This window comes from Onychostruthus taczanowskii, unplaced genomic scaffold, assembly GCF_017590055.1.
Source record: "Onychostruthus taczanowskii isolate IOZ18803 unplaced genomic scaffold, ASM1759005v1 scaffold5, whole genome shotgun sequence".
Classification (NCBI taxonomy): Eukaryota; Metazoa; Chordata; class Aves; order Passeriformes; family Passeridae; genus Onychostruthus; species Onychostruthus taczanowskii.
The window spans coordinates 11,337,418-11,360,183 of record NW_024502568.1 but is presented as its reverse complement, the minus strand read 5'-3'; the positions used below and the strand labels follow the sequence as shown (position 1 = coordinate 11,360,183).

Below are 22,766 nucleotides of genomic sequence, written 5' to 3'. Positions count from 1 at the left end.
TGGCAAATTGCTGCTGCTGTATGTACTTTTTGCTTCATCCTGGGCTTATGACTGCAAAACTGAAATACAAAATGATCGGGCTCTAACATTCACATGGATGTGATTCGTTTCTGTGAGTTCATTCTTCTATTTAGAGAAAGATATTGCTGCCCTCCCTTCTGCACTGACACAGTTGCCAAAATAACCACTCTTACTAACTGGCAGCTTTAAAAGCCAGCCCGCAGCTGACTTTGAAACAGAAGGTCAGCAAAGGGAGCAACAGACTTCAATTCAGAGCTTTAATGGGAGCCATTGACCACAGCAAAAGGCCTTGACTGGAGTGTCTAGAGTGTGCTTTGCACAGGCCAAAAAGTCACTTTCATACTCTTTGAACCTTTTGTATAAACCTATATATTTTTCACTCTGTGGATTTCAAGATGAATGTGCAGCCGTGTGCTAGATGTGGCTATGGGGTTTACCCTGCTGAGAAGATTAACTGTATAGATCAGGTCAGTTCTCTTTCTTTATCATTTTGGACTATAATAAATGTACAGATTGGCACTTCTAACACTGTGCAAATCTCTCGGTTCCAAAAGTTCTTTGCTCATAACTGGGTTCAGAACTGAAATGAATTAATAACATGTATATATTTGAAGGAAAAAATAGTTAGATTCATTAAATGAAAGGTAAGGATCAGCAGTAAGATTTTAAACTTAGCAGAATAATAATGAAATACAAATCATGTCTGTTTGGTTTCTCTTTTGTGGCGTGTCCAGACGTGGCATAAAGCCTGTTTTCACTGTGAAGTATGCAAGATGATGTTAACTGTAAACAACTTTGTTAGCCATGAGAAAAAGCCTTACTGTCAAGCGTAAGTGTATTTTCTTTTTTTTCTTTCCATTTTATTTTTTTAAGCAAAGGTTTAATTTGGCTAGTCATTTTAATATAATGGAAGATCATCATTTGGACTCTCTGTCCCATGTGTGATGTGGAATTAGGTATTGTCAGTGCCGTCATGCTTTTCTTTGGATTTATGTGAGTCACAAATGGTGGGAAATTCTTTTTACCATGCAAAAAATCTTCCTCATTTAGCCAGTGTGTTAAAAGATACCAAATCAAGTTCCATTTCAGTATTGTGGGGAGAAAATAAAACCAACCACAAAATTCAGTGCTTTCCGGATCAGTGGTTAAGAGTAAACAAGGTTGAGCTAATCATAAGGAAAATGTATAAAATGCAGATTTTGGAGTTGGTTTGTTCTAGGAAGTTTTTATTTTATAATGATCAATTCCTGTCAAATTTGTCAGCAGAAAAAGGAGAGATGACAGTTGTTTTTTATTCTATTATTCTCTTTTGTTATTAGAAACACAGCATTGATATGATGATCATTAAAATTAATTTTGCTCTAGGCACCTACTCCCTACAATAATAACTTGAATGTAATCTAAGATCTCTGTGTGAGTGGGGGAAGAGATGTGTATAGAGGGGTGGAGGCTGGTATTGTGTTTTTGAGTGATGGGAGAGAACCTTTCTGGTGGGCTGTCTGGTACATTCCTAATATCCCTTTACACTTTTACTATACCTTTTCTAGGCACAACCCAAAAAACAATGCATTCACGAGTGTATTTGAGACACCAATAAATATGAATGCAAAAAAACTGTCGGAAGTGGTAAGTGAGGTAAGAAGCTTGAGGGCCAAATGTGTTTGTTCTACATTTTGATAGCATATTTATGTCTCTTGTTTTGTAAGTATAAATATGTGCTTTTTACTTACCTTCCTGTGTATGATTCAAACCTCATCTGGGTTTCAATCATAATTTTTTTCAATGCGATTACTCATGTGAAAGAGATCTCTGGATTTCCTTCTCCCAGAAGGAAAAACTGATTGGAGCTGCTCACCTGTATATCTGATAATCTATACGGAAGCACAGTTCACCAGAACTCCCCAGAGCTGTGCAAACTTAGTGACTAAGCAGGGTTTCACAACCTCTGGAAGCAAGAACAACTGACTTGCTTTGTGATCTCATCAGAAACTGCTCCGAAACAGCAGATAAATTATAACTAGGTGGGACGCACGCAGAAGTTCCCGTAAATACTTTGTCGAGTATTTCCGCGGGACCTGAGGTGGGAAAGCAGCAGGGCTGGGCAGCTGTGCAGGGTTTTCTGGAGGTGTTTTTTGGGATGGAGGTGCATCCCCCCTGCGGGTGCTGCCGTGCCGGTCCGGCCGCCAGCGCCGCTCCGCACCCGCGGTCATTGCCAGTGCCACCCCCGGGTGCCCCGCACTGATTCCCTCCAGACACATCCTCTTCAAACCTGCACTGCGAGGGGTCTGGTGAAATAAAAAATCCAGGGACGCCCAATAATTGATGGCTACCTCACTTTTCTGCATAATGATGTTTTCTTGGATGTCGCATCTTTCTATATCCTGAAATAACATTACTTGTGAATGTATTTCACAGGCAAAGATGTCATTAGCCATCAATAAAATTAACAAAGAAAGTTGTATTTCTTGGATTATGGCATGCTAAATTAATTCTGATGTCCTGTATTAGCTGCAAAACCTTGATGCACATGAATAGCCTTTGTCAGACACTATAATCTATCATTTTGTACAGCATTCTTATGCCTTGGTTTTTGCAGTATCATGGGCTGGAACTATTTCAGCAATGACTATCTCACTTACTTTAAACTGTGTGTGACAGATCTGCTCAGGAATGAGTTTGGGATTACTGCAGGTTCTATTTCTGGTTTAGGCAGTGATATGAGACTGATACTTCCAGTGCATATGAGTACACAAGCCAGAGAAATTATAGCTCAAAGATCACTTTCCCTTGTTTTACACACCTTAAACACCTTCTGTCCTTTTCAATCACATTATGAGGTTCTGTTCCAGAGAGAAAATTGCTAAGGGTAGTAAAGAAGCTGATTCTGCAGTACCCGCTTAAAGAGAGTACTTCTGTAAAAAATATGAAAGCAGGAAAATTTTTCGCTAGTAAATGTATAAAATAATGATAACTTGGAAAAAGGTTTCTCTTGCTACTATGGAAGTTTGTTCTTTTTATATTGAAGTTTATTTCTGATGCAGAAAATAGAATGTTTGTTCAATCCCAACACGATGTTCTCACATAAATCTTATGTTGAGACATCAACTGGAATGCAGAGATAAAAATTAGGTCTCTTTATACAGAATTTCTGTGTTAGCAGGCAAATCATTCAGCTCTCTGCACCTCTGTGCTTAAATTAAAATGGGAATAATGGATCATGTGCTCAATAACATTTCTGTCCAGTCAATTTAAATTTTCTACTCTGGGTTTTTCCATCTGGAGAGTGAGTTGTATAACAGACCTGTGATTTCAGTTGGATTTCTTCTACATGCTATCATGATAAAAGTAGCAGTAAGAACAACATAATGACCCAGGACTAAATATAGTAGTCATTTTCATATGCACGGTTAGGATATGACACTTTGTGGACACTGTGCAGGGAAATAGGAGAGTAGAATATTGCTCACTTGGTAATAGCTTCTTCATCTAATGCATTGACACATCCTGCTTTAAATTTCTTAGGGATTTCAATTCTTATAGATTATTTCCTCCAAAAGTATTATCTAAAGATCAAATTATTCTTTCAGAATGTCATGCCAGGTCTCCCCTTTTATTCTTCTCCAAAGGGGGAAGAATAGTTAGTATGCACTAACAAACTATTAAAATGAGTCATTATCTTTTCTTTTTTAGATAAAATATCGAGAAAAGAGTGAACAAATCAAATCAGTCTTTCAGTGGGATGTAAGGTCCAGAGAAATTGAAAGTGTCTATAAAGCCCAACAACTGGCTACCCAGGTAAGAAATATTCCTTGAGTCTCCCAGCCAGCAGCCTGCGGGACACCAAGGATTGGCCCTGCCTGTCCTGATTGTCAGGGCTTTAACCATGACACTTCAATGCTAAAAAAAACCCCTTTGCTTCTCATTTAGCTAAACTTTTCAAGACAAAAGAGCTCAACTATAGCTTAGGATAGAATAATCAGAAGGTGAAGCAGGAAGAGTGTGTCTATAGTCAGCTGTTGGGGCTGCTGCAAGCCACAGTGTATGTGTCTTCTCTCTACTGGCACTGGAGCTTCACAGCAGGAGATCTGATTCCCAGGGGATGTTATCTGAGTTTCACTCCAGGATCCTAGATCCTGTCATCTTGATTCAGTTCTTGCTGTACAAGTTCTGCCTTGGCACTCTGAAGGGATGTGGAGTGCAGGCCTTGTGCTGTGCAATTCCACTTCCACAGCACTCTGTTCTTCCTTTTTTTTTTTTTTTTTTTTTTTTTTTCTGTCAGATCAGCTGTTTGAATGGTAAAACCAGGCTGAAGATAGGTAGTTATTTAGTTCCTGTCTTGCAGAATGCCTACTATGCTGCCTATGAGGAAGGAAAATCGTGGTACCCAGGAACAATCCCAGATCCTGAGATGGTCCAGATAACACAGGCACAGAAGGCTCTGACTGGAGTAAGTGGACTGGTGTTTGGCTTTATTTTCATGGTCTATCATATTCTGAAGATTCACAAACGCATCAGAGTCGGTCTTTGGTAAGATGTCACCTCCAGGCTTTGCAGGAAGACTATCTGGAGGGTCTGTCTACACACTGTTAAGCTGTTTCCAAAGGAGAGACTGACATGTTTATTTCTGTCACTAACAATACTTAGCCATGTAAGGAATTGAAGTCACATAAGAGTTTTATTGCTATCACACATTTATATATTTATGTAACTCAGAAGCACTTCAGCTGCTGACCAGACTGAGGTGATCTGATCTAGGAGGTAATGCTCTTTCCTTCAGTCGAGCAGGACTCATGAAAAATGTGTCGCATTTTCCCCAGACCTTTTCATTGACTGAATTTCCATGGCTGATGAAAATCACTTCTAAATTACTTCTAAATTATGACTGTGTCCATACAATGGGTTAGTGACCTAATCAGCATAGGCAATTAACAGTGAATAATTGATACAAATGAGAAATGTTTTCTGTTGTATGTAGGAAATAGCTGTAACTAACAACTTACAAAGTGGAAGTTCTTGAATTTATTTTCTTTTGAATAAAGTGATGCATACCTTTAGGAAGCAGGCATGAAAAGAAGAATCACATTAAACTACAGTGGATTCCTCTCTAATAAACAAATTCATCTTCCAGTTTCAATATACAGAAGAATTTGAGCCACGAAGAGGCAAAGGCAGCTTCCCTGCTATGATCACTCCAGGTTATCAGGTTGCTAAGAGAGCCAGCCAGCTAAGCAGTGATGTAAGTCACAAGGGTTTTTAATTATATTTTACACTTCTGAATTTGGAGAATCCTGGGTTCAGGCCATTCACTTGAGATGTTAGAGTCTATGGTGAATATTTATATTGTTACAAACTGAGAAAATGTTAACATGATGCAGAAAACAAGGTTAATGAAGTACTTGGCCAGGGAAGACAATCATGTAGAATAAGTGACAATGTAGATATTTCCTGGAAAATGTAGCAACTTTTGCATAATTTATCACAACCTGAAAAAGATTGTGACTTGCACTGGAATGTTCATAAAATTCATTACCTTTGCTTTCCCATTGTGGCTATATTCATCAAATTATTTACATTTGACATTTTTCACTTTATTATTTGAAATCAAATAGCTGTAAGATTGAAATTAATTCACATACAAGATACTTTAAATTTATGCACAGAAAATTGCTTGTTTATTTAAGAAAAATTCACATGAAAAACATAAGCAGAAAATAAATCCCATAAAAATGATTTTAAAGTATTGTATTGTGTTCTGCAGATACTATCTACAATGTCATTGCAGTATGGTCTTGGGACATTAATGATTATTCTCATGGTACTTTAATCGAATGTATGGCTCACATAAATCAAGGGAAAATTTGAATATCTGGGTCCATTTCTGTCTGGTTTTGGTATTCACTTTAAGGAAATTGGGGCTTAAATATATGGATAGCTTGACTGTGGAGAGTGGAGAGTGTCACGACTGCTGTTGCTCATTTTTTCTTGAAACCTTCTGATAGGAAATATACTTTTGCTGCTTACTGGTATGTGTAATATGGATATATATGTTTTCCTCTTCAGGTGGAATATAAACGTGGGCATGAAGAGAGAGTTTCAAAGTTCACCTCTGTTGTAGACACTCCAGATATACTTCATGCAAAGGCTGGAGCACATCTTGCAAGTGATGTAAGTAAAACAAAATAGATTGATCTGATTTTGGCTCTGCGAGTGGTTCCTAGGTTATTTATAAATTATTTGAAAATATGAACACAAAGAAAAATTAAAAAATAATATTTTAAAGGCAGACTCATTTTACCATGAAGAATTTAATACTTTCAGTTTATTCAGTTAATACTTTCAGTTACAAAGACCACATTAAATTTGAGGCCATTTTAGGCTGTCAAAACAGAAGCTGGGTAACCAGTCTGCTCCATACCCAGCAACTGAAAAGAAAGAAAAAGAACATGCAAACATGCAAAGAAAAGAAAGAAGCTGCCTGACTAACATAAATAGAGCAGGCATCTTGCAGACACCTTAAGTATTTTCTTTAAACAACTCTCTTCATCCTACACCCTGAACAAGACTCAGGGGCCATGCAGAAGATGTGTGATTGTGTATTTAAAGACCAAATTGCAAAGAATCAGACTTCATGGTTCATTTTCCTTTTGGCAGACGACAGCTATCAAACATGCCTGACTTTGCAACTTTAAGGATTGATTATGTGTGCAATCAAGACACATTTGCTCTAATTGCTCCTGAACTGTCTTAAATTTTTACAGTTGAAATACACAGAAGACTTTGAAGAACGGAAGGGAAAAGGCAGCTTTCCTGCTATGATCACTCCAGCTTATCAAATAGCCAAGAGAGCGAATGAATTAGCCAGTGATGTAAGTGTCCAAAGAAAAGTCTCTTTCGGGAAAGAAAATATTAAACTGTCACACAAATTTTGAACTAAAACATTTGCTGGCAGAAATTCCATGAGCATGGCATACTGATCTTCACTGGCTTTCTTTTCCTTTCCAAACATAACAAAACCACAACACCCCTGTAGTCTTTAATAACCACCATAAAAGGACATCAGTGTTCCTTCAAAATGTACAGTTAATTGTGCTTTGTTATTGGAAACTGAAAGAAAAGCTCTTTTTGTTGGAGAAGATAACATATGGAAGAACATATAATTCAAAGGAAGTGAATTTAAAACATTTGATAAGAGTCATTAAGGAAAATAAGAGATCCCTAATTTTGAAGGTAAAATCAACTGACTCTTAAACAATTAGATACTTTTATTTGACTTTGATCTGTGGAAAACCCTTCACTTTTGCCAGCAAACCCACATGGTGATTAAAGGGCAGCATCGGGTTACAGGCATTGTTTTGACTTCAGCAAATGTAGTGCAAATCTTGGTCTAAACTTGAAGGTTGATTGCCTAAAATTCCCTTTATCACTGGGGATAAAGCATCTTTCAGGAACAAACCCATTTATTGATGGGGTTCAGGTGACCCTGTGGTAACAAAGTGCTCTGTGGTAACCATGAATTTGCATTACAATCAGTTCTATTTGTTTAAAGTGCTGGAGCATCAGGGATTAGCCACTGTCAAGCAGGTGGTGCTGAACACATTGACCCAATGGTCTGGGTTGAAACGGCAAGTCCCATGCTCCTAGTGCATTATTAAGTGCACCACTAGTTCTGTTTTTATATCTTCAAGTGGCATTTTTGACTTGTGCAGGTTGGTGGCAATGGGAATTTTGACAATCCTTTATTGGCAACACGTGCGTGCCATTGGTTGTTATTTATTGTGCAGCATCTGTGAACCAGACTATTTGGATTATTCGTTTCCTTTTTTTCCTGTTAGGTGAAGTATCATCAAAGATATGAAAAAGAGATCAAGGGAAAAGCCAGCCATACAGCTGGAACAGATGTTGCTTTTGCAAGAGAAAATGCAGATCAGTATGGACAGGTATGCAACATCCAGGAGATAGCCATGCTGGTGTTGGTCATTTCCACAGCTGATTGCTCCAGGCTTTAGAGACTGGTGACACCTGTTTTCATTTTGTTTTCCTGTGTGAGATGGTAGAAAGCTGGTAGATAGTTAGGTATTACTTTTCCCTGTGGGTATTTTAACAAATCTTAGGAGCTTTGCAGCTCTAAATATGTGTGAACAGCGCCCAATCTCTTAGATACACAGTCTCTTAGATTTCACCTCCTCTACAAAAGGGGAATTACAAACCTGACAAGCTCTATTTCTGTTTTTGTGGAACCAGATAGGCTTTAGTTCTGTTTTGGTCAGTGGCATTTGTTTTCCTTATGTTTCGTTTTTAAGGGAATACAATTGGTTTTGTGGTTGCCCAAAATGCACCCAAATTCCAATTAGGTTAGGGGAATAGCACAGCTATATAGAACTGAATGCAGCTAAAAGGAATTTGAAAGGAATTGAATAGTGGTGTTGTATAAAGAAAAGTCTATGGTTAATCTCAGGGGTTTTTGTCCTGCTCCTCAGTAGGTCCATATACTTTGGAGAAATGAAGGAACAGGGGCTGTATTTTCCTAAACCTTTGGTATTTTACAATCCTTCACTTCTGTTGAAATCTACATTTAGTATTCTGTGGAAAGGAAACCATCCTTGAAGAATATGGGTTTAGAATTGTAGCAATGAGTCCTTCAATTACTTCTGTCTTTTGAACTGCTACAAGTTTTAATAGGAATAAACAAATAAAATCAATTTGAAAAAGCACTAATTACATTTCCAAGCATTAGAATGCTTCTGTTTTAGAATTAATTTAAGTTTTCTTTCTTTGAAAGTGTCTTTGAAACTTCAGTCATGGACTTCAAATTCGATTTGAGTTTTAATCTTTATAGATTGGATACTGATATTATTAGTCAAATAACACAGAGTCACTGAAATTAATGGATCTTTCTAAGTAAATTGTGACTTAACATGGGTAAGAGATTAGATTTCTAACTGTTGAGATCATTAACAATGAATTGAGTGTGCATCAGACAGATATACATAGATATATATATATATATATATATATGTACATGCATATTTATGTATATAACAAGACAATTTAAGGAATCTTACAGTAAAATTCCTGTACTGAACATCTGTTTTGTTCATGTTTAAAAACCTTGAAAGTAGCTAAAATAGTTTTCTGAAACGTTGAATATATGCACAATATTATAAATTATATTAAAATGTATTTAAGAAAGTTAGAAGCAAAAGACAGGTTGGTCTGGAGAATTCAGACTCATTAATGGTATTTTAAGAAACTACCTCAGCTGATTATTCAACTGTATTTTTTCTTTTCTGGGCCTGTCTATAGAATAATTTAATGCCATTGTAACTATTGTTCACCAATGTGCAATAATGTCCACAAACTTGTGGCGTGACCTATTTTAAAACGTGACTTTGATGGTGCCCAGAATGACCAACAATGGATGGTTTTGCACTGAGAACACACAAAAGAGACATCCCAGATATTTGTAGCCGTTCCTGTCTGTGTTCTCCACGGCATTCTTGACATGCATTCTATTCATGGCACATTCTATTTTCACTCAAACTGCCTCTTTACTACAAAAGATTTACCAAATATTGCAGAGAAGACACATTACACTTTATCTCACTTGTTTGTATTCTTGTTTGTACTCCATATTCTCCCCAGATCTTGCCATAGAAGGCTTTGAGATTATTATTGTCCATTACATTAAAAAAAAAAATCTGGTATTTTGCTGTTAAACTATCTAAATGGCTTTCAAATGGTCAGGCATTTACACCTAAACTTATCTATAGATGGATTTAAGGGTGTTACTTCCACAACAATTGGGGTTTTTTTTGGTCAGACAAAATGAATTTTTGGTTTTGTTCACTAAGGAGTTTGGCATTTTGATATCTAGGTATCTCTGCTTCATTTATTAATAGCTACCTAAATTTCTCTTGGAATGTAGCACAGGTAGCTTCAGAGGCATAAGTAATTTAACAGGTCAATTTATTCTTATGTTTTGGTCACTTTTTCAGTTAAAAAAAATAATTGAAGCCATGAACCTTCCTACTAACAAGGTATTTTACTTTGTAAAATAATCCTTGGCCCCACCTGCTCATGTGTGATGAGTAAACAGTCTGAATTTTCTTCAGGGATATATGGATGAGTTTGAGGAACGCAGAGGGAAAGGAAGCTTTCCTGCTATGATCACTCCAGCTTATCAAAATGCCAAGAAAGCAAATGAATTGGCAAGTGATGTAAGTATGAAACCTGAATCAATACAATTCATAAACAATTAAAACCAGCAGTTTGTCAGAGCAGTGCCTGCGAGGAGGATGCTAAAACTGCACTTGAGAAGTAAACAAAAGTGACATTTTGCTGCATTGCTGGGGACTGGATGGCTCAGGGGATTAATAATATCCATTAATAGAAGGGGGCACAGCTCCAACTTGCATGAGGGAGGAGATGGATGTAGCAACTAATGGGGATCCCTACTGTTAGGTTAACCCTCCTGGCAAATCTGCACCTGTATTATTAATGAAACCTTCAACTGCCTTAATCATCCCGTGGACTGCTGTGGTATTCCCAGTAGTGAATAAATGGAGGATGAATGAGCTGTACTGGTTTTGATATTTTGATGTATCATGCCCCCAGCACAAAGCAAAATATGGAGCAAAAGAAGCATAGAGTATGACACTGTCACTTCACAAAAGTGAGCTTATTTCTGGGGTGTGATTTTTGGTTTTGGATGGTAAACTAAAGAATTGGCAAAGAGGTGGTGGTGTGTGATTCCTGCATCCAGCCCATCCATTAGAGGGCCTCAGCCCTATTTGCAGAGACCATTTCTGGCAGTGACAAAAAAATGAGTCAGTCTGTGGGTCAGTACCCTGTGGCTGCTCTGAGGGCTCCTGTGAGTGACAATTTTGTCGTGTGGATGCCTGTCCCCGATGGGGCTGCCCGGGCTGATGAGCTCAGTCTGTCTTCTAGGGACCTAACAGATGGTGGAGCCTTTCAGCTTGTATTAATCTGGACTAGACATGAGCAACAAACTGGAGTGAAAGGAACAGTCATGTTCTGTTACCTGAGCTTATCACTGAGAGAATATAAAACTCCTCAAATCCTCTGTGACCAATCCCAGTTTGATGACAAACTCAGTGATCCCCTGTTTAATCATGAAATATTTAACATTTCCAGGTAAAGATCACAGTTTCATAGGTTTTGAAAATGCTAATGGTCAGTAGTTTCCTCATTAGTTTATAATACATAGAATGAAGAGGAGGATTGCTTCATGGAAGTAACATTTGCACACTACCGTACTTACCAACTTTCCTTGTAGTTTTAAAGCCTGAGGAAATGTGTGCAGACTTGGAAAATAAAAAAAAACCCAAACTACTTTGTATTTCAGTTCATGTAAAATAATTTATAAAAGGCCAAGTACTACCTCTCTTCACCCATCCAAGTCCAATTTATGTAAAAACCTGATGTCTAAATTTAATTTTAAAATCCCTTATTTCAGTCTTGATTTCGTAAAGAAATATAATTCCCTTAAACACACTAAAAGTACAAAAATATATAGCTTTTTAAAAAAGCTGGTTTCTACAAAAGGAAAAGTTTACAGACTGCTTGATGACTATCTGTAATCCTCTGACTAAAATTAAGTACCGAGGATTAACTTCATTAATAGAAGAGCACAGAAGCTCCAGCCCAGAATCTGCCAGTAATCTCTTCAAGCTATGAACAACAACCACTGCTGTTCAGTCTATGTCAAAAAGTTACAAAAAGTGCTATCTAGTAAAATGTCTTGAGAGGGACTGTGAAGAGCTATGGGGTTATATTTGGGTTATTCAAGGTAGCAAATACAGTATTTCAGCTTGGTAAATTCCATTTACTTATCAAAGCAAGCACAGGGAAGATATTATCCTGACTCATGAAGCCAGTCTAAATAGTAAGGATGAAAAGGTGCGCATCTATTTTATAATTCTCCCTACTTCTTTTCAGATAAAATACAAGAAAGATCTTTCCAAGATGAAAGGTGCAGCTCACTTTCACTCCCTAACAGCTGAAGACAACTTGGTCCTTAAACAAGCCCAAAGTGTTAACAAGCTTGTCAGTGAGGTAAGGGCTTGAATCGATCTCTTAACAAGTTTGGGAGCAGCTCACACAAACATCTGTGTTTGATGAGTAAGGACTGCAAGTTAAAAAAAAAAAAAAAGCTGTTGTTCTTACTGCATTGTACATAACAAAAATTATCTGTGTGCAACACAGCAACTGGAGAGAAAAGCTCAAGAACAGATCTTTAGGTGCTGCGTTCTGGCCCTTCCAATCATCTGTGTGAAAGTGTGGGAAATTAACCCCAGGAGAGTGATTCTAGTTCTGACCACATAAAGGATTGAAATCTGAAAAAAACTCACCCCAAACCTGAATTGTGCAAATTAATCCTAAAGCTCTATATCTTAATATCATATTAAAAATATGATATTAAGATATAAAGCTTTTGGATGAATTTGTTGTGTACCTTAGAGTGTCTCAGAGGGTATTCTAATAATCAAAAAATAGGAAGACACAACATTTATACCATTCTGGTTATGCAGATTTCTGTTTTCTTCCATCCTGTGAAAGACTGTGAGTCACTGATAATTGATTCTTTTTCTGCTTGATAAGGGAAGATTGCAAGAGAATTCTCAGTAGATTCTGAATTATTAATTTATTTATAGTGTCATATCAGCTATAAAACTATTAATAAATGTGAGTTTCGAGAACTTCCCCATGGCACTTTAAAAACTTATACTCTTGAGATGTCAAAGTATAAAACCTTCAATAATGAAAAACCCCTGGAAGTAGGGCTGGAAGGGGCCTCCTGGGCCAATGATTCCTGGCTCCTGCTGCTTCGACACAGCACTGTATAATCCTCCTATTCCAATTTCTAGCCTACATTTATTCCTGTCCACTTTATTACCACTGTGTTTTGTGCTAGCGTTGCCCTTTAGTTTAAAAAGTTCTTCTCCCTGCATGGTTACTTTTCTGAGAGGTTTACAAATACATCATTTTCTTCTCTCTGCCTTTGATTTCCTCAGCTAAGCAAGCTGAGTTCTTCTCATCTCTCAGTCTTTCACTGCAGCTGTTACAGGCTGAGTTCCTTAAACAGGAATGACTGTAAGAGTACAAAAGCTCTTGCTGAGGTCTTGCTGGAATTTGGTACATGGCACATTTGTACATGCTCATTTTCTCCACACTCACCTTAGAATTTCTTTGTGTGTCATTGTTTTTGTTAATAGTTTCCCTCCTGTCACTGTCTGGTATAGCTTGCAGAGGATGAAATTGCATTTCTTTTGCCTGTAAAATGAGGACTGAATATGAATATTCTCTTCATATTAATTTTCATCATCCACCTGATGAACACCATGTGTTAAAATCTCTGAACAGTGGGTCTGCCTAATAAAAAGTATATGAAGAAACTTGATAGAGGAGATTAAGGTTTTACCATAGCTTCCCGTTGTGCATTTTTGTCACTAAGGTGGAGTACAAGAAGGATCTTGGAAACAACAACAAAGGCTACAGCATGAACTACTGTGACACTCCACAATTCAAGAATATGAGCAAGATCTCAAAATTCACCAGTGATGTAAGTTTTCAGTACCTTGTGTGTGGCTTGCTTGCCCTGGTAGCTGCTGGAATCACAGGTCATCTGTGAGTGTGTTTTTCATATAAATGTGTGCTGGAAATAGGATTATTACTCATTTTAGCCAGTTTTTGTACAACACTTCTCCTAGTGTGTCCTGATGTATAGGTGGGGCTCATTTTATTTAGGATTATGAAAAGAACTATTATGGTATTTGGAAGAAAGGTCACTTACCAGGCCCTGCTGATCTAGAGAAGTAGCAGAGTTGTTACTCTTGTCTGTCATAATTATGACTTATTTCATTGTTCATGTTTATCTCCTGACTGGACAGGTAGGCAGAAGATGCTTCACCAGAGTTCATGCCAGAGAGAAACATAATTACTGTGTGAAAATAATCAGTGTTAATAGTTAAACCTCTGGTTTCTCATGAAATACAATTTTGCTTCATACTGCCTCTTACCATTCTCTGAAATCCCAGAGGAGTAAATATTTTGCCATACAGTTCAGATAGTTGAACAATCAATTTTTCTCATGAAATACGGTTTTGCTTCATACTGCCTCTTACCATTCTCTGAAATCCCAGAGGAGTAAATATTGCCATACAGTTCATATAGTTGAACAATCAGTCTTTCTTGTCTAATCCCCTACTCTGGAACTGTGGAAAGCTGCACCAAAACAACCCAATTTTGTTCATTTCTTAATGTACAAATATTGTCTCCCTGGAACTTTGTTCTAGTATTTATTTCTGATGAAACACAGATGTATCTTCTTTATGTGGCATTTAAGTGATATGAAGAGCAAGGAAATGATATATTGTAGTAAAAGAAACTCACTGAAGGTTTTAGCTTTTATTTTTTAAAATACCAAGGCTGCTGTGGACTAGTGAGTTCCTCTGTTGGCTTTATACTAGTAGACCAGAGCTGTAACATGTAACAATTTCTCTCCCTGCTGTAAAATATGGAAACTCTTAAAAGCTGAAACTCTTCACTAGAAAAACTGAATATATTTTCTCAGAGTATTTTTTGTAACAATTTCTCTCCCTGCTGTAAAATATGGAAACTCTTAAAAGCTGAAACTCTTCACTAGAAAAACTGAATATATTTTCTCAGAGTATTTTTATCTTTTTTGTTTTTTTTTTTTTTTTTCTGGTACAGCTTAAATACAAAGAAACCTACCAGAATGAAATGAAAGGTCACTATGTGGGTATTGGCATGGACAAGAGGATGCTCCATGCCATGAAAGTTGGCAGCTTGGCAAGCAACGTGAGTCCCTTTTAATCAGACTTCTGTGCTTGTGGCCTCCTTGTCTTTCAGTTTTTTCCAGAATTAAGTTGATAGAAAACTTAAGATCATACTGTACTGGGGATCTGATGGATAGATATGTTGAAAAGAGGGGAAATTCTGGAAAGCCTTTTGTACTATTTTATGGCTCACTGTGTGGAAGAAGTTAAAATAAGAAATTTCAGTGATCTGGCAACATACTGAGATCCTTCAGTTTTCTTTGACATCAGTAGGATGCTGAAGGTTGTTTGCCACCACCCCCAGGGTCAGACCTTTGCTGGAAAAAACAGTCTTTAATGAAGATTTCTGGATTCTAATTTAATTTACTGGGTTAGTCAAGAAGCTATTTCATTACACACCATTCCTTCAAGTACATTATTTACAAATCTGTAAGAAGCTTGAGAACTAAGCAGAAAGATAAAAGAGATGTGTCATAGGTGGAAGTTAAGTTAATGCTCCCACTGTTGGCATTGGATTAATTGAGAAGCTGAAAAAGAATCAATTAGTGGCTAAACTATGCAAATAATTTCATTTTCTTTGTCACTCATGACATTGAACTTACTTTGTTTCTTGCATTTAATATTAATATTATTGTTTCTCCTTTCCTCTTGACTGATAATTATTCAAACAAATGACAGCTGAAAAAAAAAGAATTTTTTTTTTTGTTCTCCTTGTGTTTCAGATAGCCTATAAGTCTGATTACAAACATGACGGTGTTGACTACAATTACCCAGCTACTCTCACTCCTTCATACCAGACAACAAGAAAGTTGGTCCCTTTGAAAGATGTAAATAATTTTATGTTTTTATTTCTGTTTTTTTCCCCCTCCTGTGACTTGCATAGCTCATCATCTCTCTGTAGGAGAGATTGTGATAGATTGCATGTGTCAAATGATGATTTCGTGACAGCAAACAGCCATTGCTAACAAAGTTAAAGCAAAAAAGTGCAGTGTCAAGAGATGTCAGAGCAGTAGAAAGTGCTGCCGTGTCCTGTTGCTGGAGTCAGTTCAGCACAGATTGCAGAGTGATGTGAAATCTGTGACTTCTGCCCTGTCCCAGCCCTGTGCTGCTAAAGCCTCTCCACCCTGGGGCAGCTTCAACAGCAGCATCAAGCCCTGAAAGCACAGGGAGACCAAAACAGCCTTTGTGAATCCTCTGTGAATTCCCTGGGGATCGGTGTTCCCCTTTGGAGGGGAAGGGGCTGGTCACAGAACCTTCCTGGTCCCCGAGAGAGCAGCCCCCTGTGCCCCTCACTTGTGGGAAGTGAAAGTGTGATTCTTTCACTTCTCACAAGCATTAAAACCTTGACTGATCTCCTCTACCTTTGGCAACTCACCCTGTGCCTCAGTCGGGAGCACGCAGTCACCAGGCTTTGCTTAGAAAATCAACAGGAGGAGAGCAGCAGCTCTGCAGGGCATTTCTCACTTCCTAAGGCGTGTACACCGTCTTTACGCTGGAATTGCAAAAAAAAAAAAAAAACCAACCAGGAACATTATGCCTTAGTGAGATCATTATCATTATGTAAAAAAAAAAAAAACCAGGAACATTATGCCTTAGTTGAGATCATTATCATTATGTGAGATTTATCTGAGATTTATTTATCTAAATACCTCTTCCAACACAAGGATGGTAGCATGAAGAGCTAGAATTGGGAGCCCTGATGTTTTTGAGGAAGTGTTGGGTGTGCTTCAACTCCAAGATGAGCTCTTGCCTCTACAGCAGTAATTTCAGCTTTGTCTTTATGAAAGCTGAGAACAGTAAAATTCAGTGTTTGATTGCTTACTGTGTTCTTAAAGAGTTCAAGGTAAGCCTAAATTCATGTCCAAAATGTAAAAAACATTTCAGCAATTCCAGTGTCTCTAGAATTGATGGTCAGCATCAGGGTCTGAAACATATAATTCCACTGGCCACAGACACCAGTCCTGATCTAGGATTTTGCATTAGTCCCAGGACTTGTGCACTCCCAAATAACCAACATGGTTACTCTGAACTCCTTTAGGAATACACCTCTCTCATACACTAAGCAATCACAAATAGCAATAAATACACAGTTTCAGTTAAAAAGAAATGATCCCTTTCCGTGGAATTAAAATTCTCTCTGTCTCTGAGGAAGCAAATGCACTGTTTTAAGTACCTTAATCACTTTGGACCTGTGAGATAATTCAGGCCTTTTTTCCTAGCTTTTATCATTCTGGCAGAATGAGGAAGTTTGTGTGAGGATACGGGAGATAAGAAGGTTTGCATTGAAATAGTTTCAGTAACTCAAAGTCTCCAGAAATATGCTCCACTTTACTGTAAAGAAGTGTTCTTAAGAAACTAGTTTTAAACAATGTGATTTACAATGTTTGCAAAGTGGTGATTAACGGCAGTGAATATTAATGAGGGCCTACAGAGAATAATAATTGTATTTTGTAGTATAGCAACGAGTCCTTTTGCAGCAACAGGTTTGATTGGAAGAGTCATGATTTTTTTATCATGCATAATTTGAGGCTTTGACATATTTATTTTATAACTTATTATTGTGGCTACCATATTAATGCGTTAGTAATTTAATAGGTTTCAGCCCTCTTGTTGGCTGGCATTAAAATGACTTTTTTTGTTCTATAAGTATGTATTTTTCTTTTCTCAACATCCACACAAAACTCTGACCACACAGAAAAATTATGTGGTTAATTTATTACATTCCAACTCAGTAAAGAACAAGTATAAGAGATTTCATTTGCTCTTTTCAGTGGTACACTGGACAGACCTCTTCACAGACAGTTGCAATAAATCTTGTCTGATAAAGTTAAATATTGACTAAATGATGGTTAAGAATATGAGTTTTATAGCAATGATTTGAGGGATTTTATAGCAATGATTTGCAGCTGGTGCTGCATCTTCATAAGAATTTGTGGGTTTTACAGGAAGGGATTATAGGTGAAATAATTTTCAGAGTGGGATAAAAACTGCGACCTCAGACAGGGAGACTTTCAGAGCACTAACTCAGCTCTCATCCAAGAGATCCTGGCATTTTATCTCAGCTCTATATATTATGGGTTAAGTAATATTTTATCCAGAGTATTAACTATTAAAACTTCATCTATTCAATCTTTCCTTTTCTGGTCTGACCATTTCTTCCTTTACTAAATCTTTTTTTTTAAATTTTATTTTAAATTAGGTAAACTACAGGCAAAGCATAGACAAGCTGAAGTACAGCTCTGTGGCCACTACTCCACAAATTGCTCAAGCCAAAATAAATGCACAGCAGCTCAGTGATGTAAGTTCTCCCATCTTTAGCCCCTGTTGTTTATTAGAATGATGAGATAATTTAATTTCATAGCATTTGTAGCCTTAAGTGTTCTATTCTTGACAGTTCTTCAGCAGATACATAGCCAAACCAATAATACATATTGAATAAAATCACTTTCAAAAGTGTGGCAAGCATACCAGTAGATTTGTCTCCACTTTTAAGATTTGTATCAGTGTGCTTTTTAAAGAAATTATTTTCTGTGTATTTATTAAGATAAGGTTTTAAATTATATCTTTTTTGCTGAAAGATAATCAGTGGCTCATTTATTTATAGAGTAAATTTCTACTTCCTACTGCTTAAGTAAAAGTTAGCCTTATTGCCTTCAAACTTGCATTACAAACTCCTACGAGTGCATTTATAATTTATGGCACCAATAACCTGAAATTTAAAAGCAATCATTCAGTCTAATTGTTATATTTTTATTAAGTTAAAAACAACTGAGTTTCTTGTTGACCTTTTCAACATATGCAGGTGAACTACCGAGCCCAGTACGAGAAGACAAAATCAAATTACACTCTACCTCAGGATGTACCACTGTTAGTGAAAGCCAAAGCCAATGCTGAGTTATACAGCGAGGTAAGTCAAGCCTTGGGGAAATACTGGCATTCATGATGCTGTTAATAGACTGAAATGAATATAAAGATGATGACACACTTTCTGGACGCAATTGGCATTTATCATTTGGCTTTGTACTAAACAACATGAAATATGGTGACCAGAATAGACAGAGATCCAATTTCAAAGGCAGTGAAACCTCTAGACTTTTTTTTACAAGATATTTTCTGATGATCTGAATTTCTTTAAATCAGTAAATCAGTATTCACTCCACAAAATTAACTGCTTCTGAGGTGAAATTTGTATGACGAACCAACATTTGCACAGTTCTTGTAATTCAAAGTCCACTGAAGTCAATGGAAAGAAACAGTGACTTCAGCCAACTTGGATTAAGCCCACTGTTGGGCTTGATAAAGAGCAGGATAAATATAAACATGCAAAAAGCCAAATCCAGAAACTGGGGCTTCCTGAAAACCTTCTACCTCCATTGGGTGCCTGCACAGTGTGGATGAAGCCATACTTGATATTGCTTTACTGGAATTTCAAGTGGAGTCTTGAAAAAGAGCTTAAAAAACTATTACTTAAAAAACTATTATTCCACCAACTTTCAGAAGTTAAGGATGTGATTCTCCTGCATTTCACTGGTGCTTGTGAGACAGTGTGGCTCATGAGTGTGCTTTTGAAGACAACCTGACCATGGGGGATGCTGCTCCAACCTCTGCTTCAGCCTGTGGGTGGTCTCAGGGCACACCAGCTGGATTCCTTTTGAATGCTCTCTCATGTAAAGAACTGCACCTTCAAATTCAGTGCATGGGACTTGACTGGTTATAGTTTGGGGTGGGAAAGAAAAATCCTGAGATGAGTGGAGTGTTGCCTGGCTCTTAGCACAAGCTCTTCTGCCTATGGATCAGCTTCTACAGATCTGCACTGTTTTCATAGGTAGACATAACCAGAGGCAATTTTGAAAAACCCTTCCTCCTCCATGTCTGTCTGAAATTGGGAATTATTGCTGGATGGTCTGGGACATTAAGTGCCTGTGAACTCTAAGAATAAAGTTTTGACGCAATCCTAGACAATTAATTAGCTCAAAATGACAATGAGCTGTTAGTTAAGAAGGTCCCAGTTTGTGGACTGAGCATATTCGTGCTTCTGTTTTTCTCTGAGTCATTTCCACGTTTGTTTGAAATTCCTGTGTGTTTGTGTTAGTGACATGTTGCTGTCTTTTCTTGCTCAGGTTAAGTACAAAGAAGGCTGGGAGAAGAGCAAGGGCCGGGGCTTTGAAATGAAACTGGATTCTCTGCCTTTACTTGCTGCCAAAGCTTCAAGGGATCTTGCCAGTGATGTATGTTACATTTAGTTACCTGGGAACTATTCTTTATATAAGTAGCTGTAGCACAGGGAAATAAAGCATAGCTCACTTCATCTGGATTTTCAAATCCTGCATTTGGCTGTCCATTTACTCAATGGCTAATGAGCAATTGTAAATTTTCTCAGATTCTGCTGGGAAATTTCACTCTCCAAAAATTATTTTTTTCAAATTGTGTGTACAGAGTGAAGCAAAATTTACATAATAAACCCATAGTGAAATTCAGTGTTTTGACTTGTTTATAGCCTCAAAAATAGTATTATCATCTGCTACAAAGGGAGTGCATATTTCTTTAGTCTGCTTCCTTAACATAAACATATGTATATTAAAAAATGCCAAAAAAAAGCTTTTTAAACAATTTATATCAAGATTTTTAACCCATGGAGAAGCAGAAAAGGGAGATACTTTTTCTACAGCTGGAAAGTGTTCAGCAGGGGTGGGAATTCTAAAATCATTGAAAAAATCAAGTCTTTAATTCCTTGCTTGGATTGATTTCTTATTTTTGCCTCTAAAAGCCAGATAATTTAGCTAATCAGAAGAATTAAAGTTTGTAAGCATGTTGACCTCAGAGAGCTGAGCTTTAAAAAATGAGTTTAAAAATCTCATAAATCTGATCTTGCATCTTTGGAATTTCTGAGAAAATCTGGGAAATTTGAAGTGACAATGAGGGAATCAGACCTCTTCTAAATTTTGACCATCCAAATCACAGTGAAAAACATATTGCTTATTTCATGGGTAATTGGAAATATTTGTAGATTTACTTTGTTTTTTCTTTTTACAGATTAAATATAAAGAAGAATATGAAAAAACAAAAGGAAAAGCAACTGAAACCAAGGATTCAAGACTTTTGCACTCTCTGAAGGTGGCCAAGATGAGTAGTGAGGTAAATTATTTCTCTTACTCAAAATGTGTTTTCCATAATTAAGAAGCTTTCAGCAACACTGTGTGATCTACCACCGTTACTGCTCTCGCTGTAAGAAATTCTTGGAAGCATCTAACAAAATTGGTTACCTTCACCATCTATTAATCTGCAATGATTGCACAGCTGGGGTTTTTGGGCAATGGTGCCTTTATTTTGGGGCAGGAAAATAACATCCTGTTAAAACCTCAATATGAATTAAATATCATCATATTAAAACCTCAATATAAACACTTCAACACAGAACTTTCAAGTCTGTAATGGTATGTTTAAAAGTAAGATTTACCATAAAAGAGAAAATGTCTCTAGAATTTAGAAAATTTACCCTGGCATCTGTTTTGTCCCTGCTAGGACCTGACTTCTACATGTGTTTGCGTTTTTTTTTTTGCCTAATCTGCATGAGGACCAAACAAGAGGGGTGACTTGAGATAGCTTTGTAATATCTGATACAGACAATCTATTTTCACTCCTATGTCTAGATTGCCTACAAAAAAGGTTTTGAGGAGAGCAAGGCCCATTTCCACCTGCCCATGGATATGATAAACCTGAGGCATGCCAAGAAGGCTCAGGCTCTGGCCAGTGACTTGGATTACAGAACGAGACTCCATGAGTACACTGTGCTTCCAGAAGATATGAAGACCAAGTGGGCAAAGAAGGCCTATGATCTCCAGAGTGATGTAAGATGATGCAGCTTAACTGTTAAAAACAGTGCAAGAGATTATAGCTTTTCCCATTTGACGTTAATTTTTGCTTCTTATTAACACTGTCTGATTGTACTGTGGCTTTTAAAAATGTCTTTACAATGGCTGTGAAACTGGAAAGGGTGCACGTGTTCACTTGCAAACTTTATTCTTGTGTTCTCTGTGCCAATAAATGTAATTTTCCTCTGCAGCTCCAATATAGGGCAGATCTGACGTGGATGAAAGGAGCTGGATGTATCACAGAAGGAAGTCTTAATATCCAACAAGCCAAAAAGGCAGGAGATTTAGTCAGTGAGGTAAGAAAAGTTCTCAGGCTTCTGTCTGTTGTTTGTTCAAAGGTTCATGCACACTTATTCTGCTACATTATGTGGAATAAGTATGGGATTCCTAACAAGGAATATCTGAGAAATGGAAAAAACCTGATGGGCATAATTTAGTTTAAAAGGTCCTGGGTTAGAGGTTAAAATTACATTTTCCCTTTATATGATTATCAAACTAATCTGTGAGGTAGAAATCCCTGTATTTGTGGTGCCACCTCTTTTCATTCTCCTGCCCATTTTGCAGACCAGCCTTGAATTTCCACTGAGTTTCATGTGCTGCATGAAGTACAAATAGCCTTTAAGGAGCAGTATTGAAAAATTAGATATTTGTTAGCCATAGCTGAAAATTTCCTTGTTCCTTGGCAAGTAGGGGCTGTGACTTTACTGACAGCTTCAGCTTTTCCTGCTTTTCATTGCTTTTGCTTTATTAACTCATGGTTTTGCACTGCCTTAACCTTATGGAAGTAAACTTCCTCAGCTTCTTAGCTATGGTTGAGCAGTCTCACTAGTGCTAGGAAAACTAGAGAACAGAAAGAAGAATAAATTAGGGGAAGTTTGACAAGAAGAATAAAATCCCACTTAGTTCTGGAAGGAGGAACAGAAGCCAGTTAGTTACTGGCGATCACAGTCTCTGACACCTTGGGTATCTGACATCCTCTCACTACTTCTATAAGGGGAAAAAATACATCTTAGAAACAAAAGAAGAGCAGCAACTTCAGATCTGGTGTCTTGTT

At 37.3% G+C, this 22,766-nt stretch overlaps 1 protein-coding gene across 1 annotated transcript in view; it reads left to right on the top strand.

The window, feature by feature from the left end:
• The first annotated feature begins 226 nt into the window (after window positions 1-226).
• The window catches only part of LOC121341890 (nebulin related anchoring protein), a 46,897-nt gene continuing 24,357 nt past the window's right edge, over window positions 227-22,766 (top strand). The window contains exons 1-20 of the mRNA XM_041415825.1: window positions 227-488; window positions 756-850; window positions 1,569-1,656; window positions 3,712-3,816; window positions 4,364-4,468; window positions 5,150-5,257; window positions 6,082-6,186; window positions 6,780-6,887; window positions 7,854-7,958; window positions 10,134-10,238; window positions 11,980-12,096; window positions 13,496-13,603; window positions 14,755-14,862; window positions 15,563-15,667; window positions 18,040-18,138; window positions 18,643-18,747; window positions 19,961-20,068; window positions 20,874-20,975; window positions 21,491-21,688; window positions 21,904-22,008. Coding sequence (XP_041271759.1) covers window positions 417-488; window positions 756-850; window positions 1,569-1,656; window positions 3,712-3,816; window positions 4,364-4,468; window positions 5,150-5,257; window positions 6,082-6,186; window positions 6,780-6,887; window positions 7,854-7,958; window positions 10,134-10,238; window positions 11,980-12,096; window positions 13,496-13,603; window positions 14,755-14,862; window positions 15,563-15,667; window positions 18,040-18,138; window positions 18,643-18,747; window positions 19,961-20,068; window positions 20,874-20,975; window positions 21,491-21,688; window positions 21,904-22,008 — 2,151 coding nt within the window. The 5' untranslated portion in view covers window positions 227-416. The remainder of the gene's footprint in view (window positions 489-755; window positions 851-1,568; window positions 1,657-3,711; window positions 3,817-4,363; window positions 4,469-5,149; window positions 5,258-6,081; window positions 6,187-6,779; window positions 6,888-7,853; window positions 7,959-10,133; window positions 10,239-11,979; window positions 12,097-13,495; window positions 13,604-14,754; window positions 14,863-15,562; window positions 15,668-18,039; window positions 18,139-18,642; window positions 18,748-19,960; window positions 20,069-20,873; window positions 20,976-21,490; window positions 21,689-21,903; window positions 22,009-22,766) is intronic.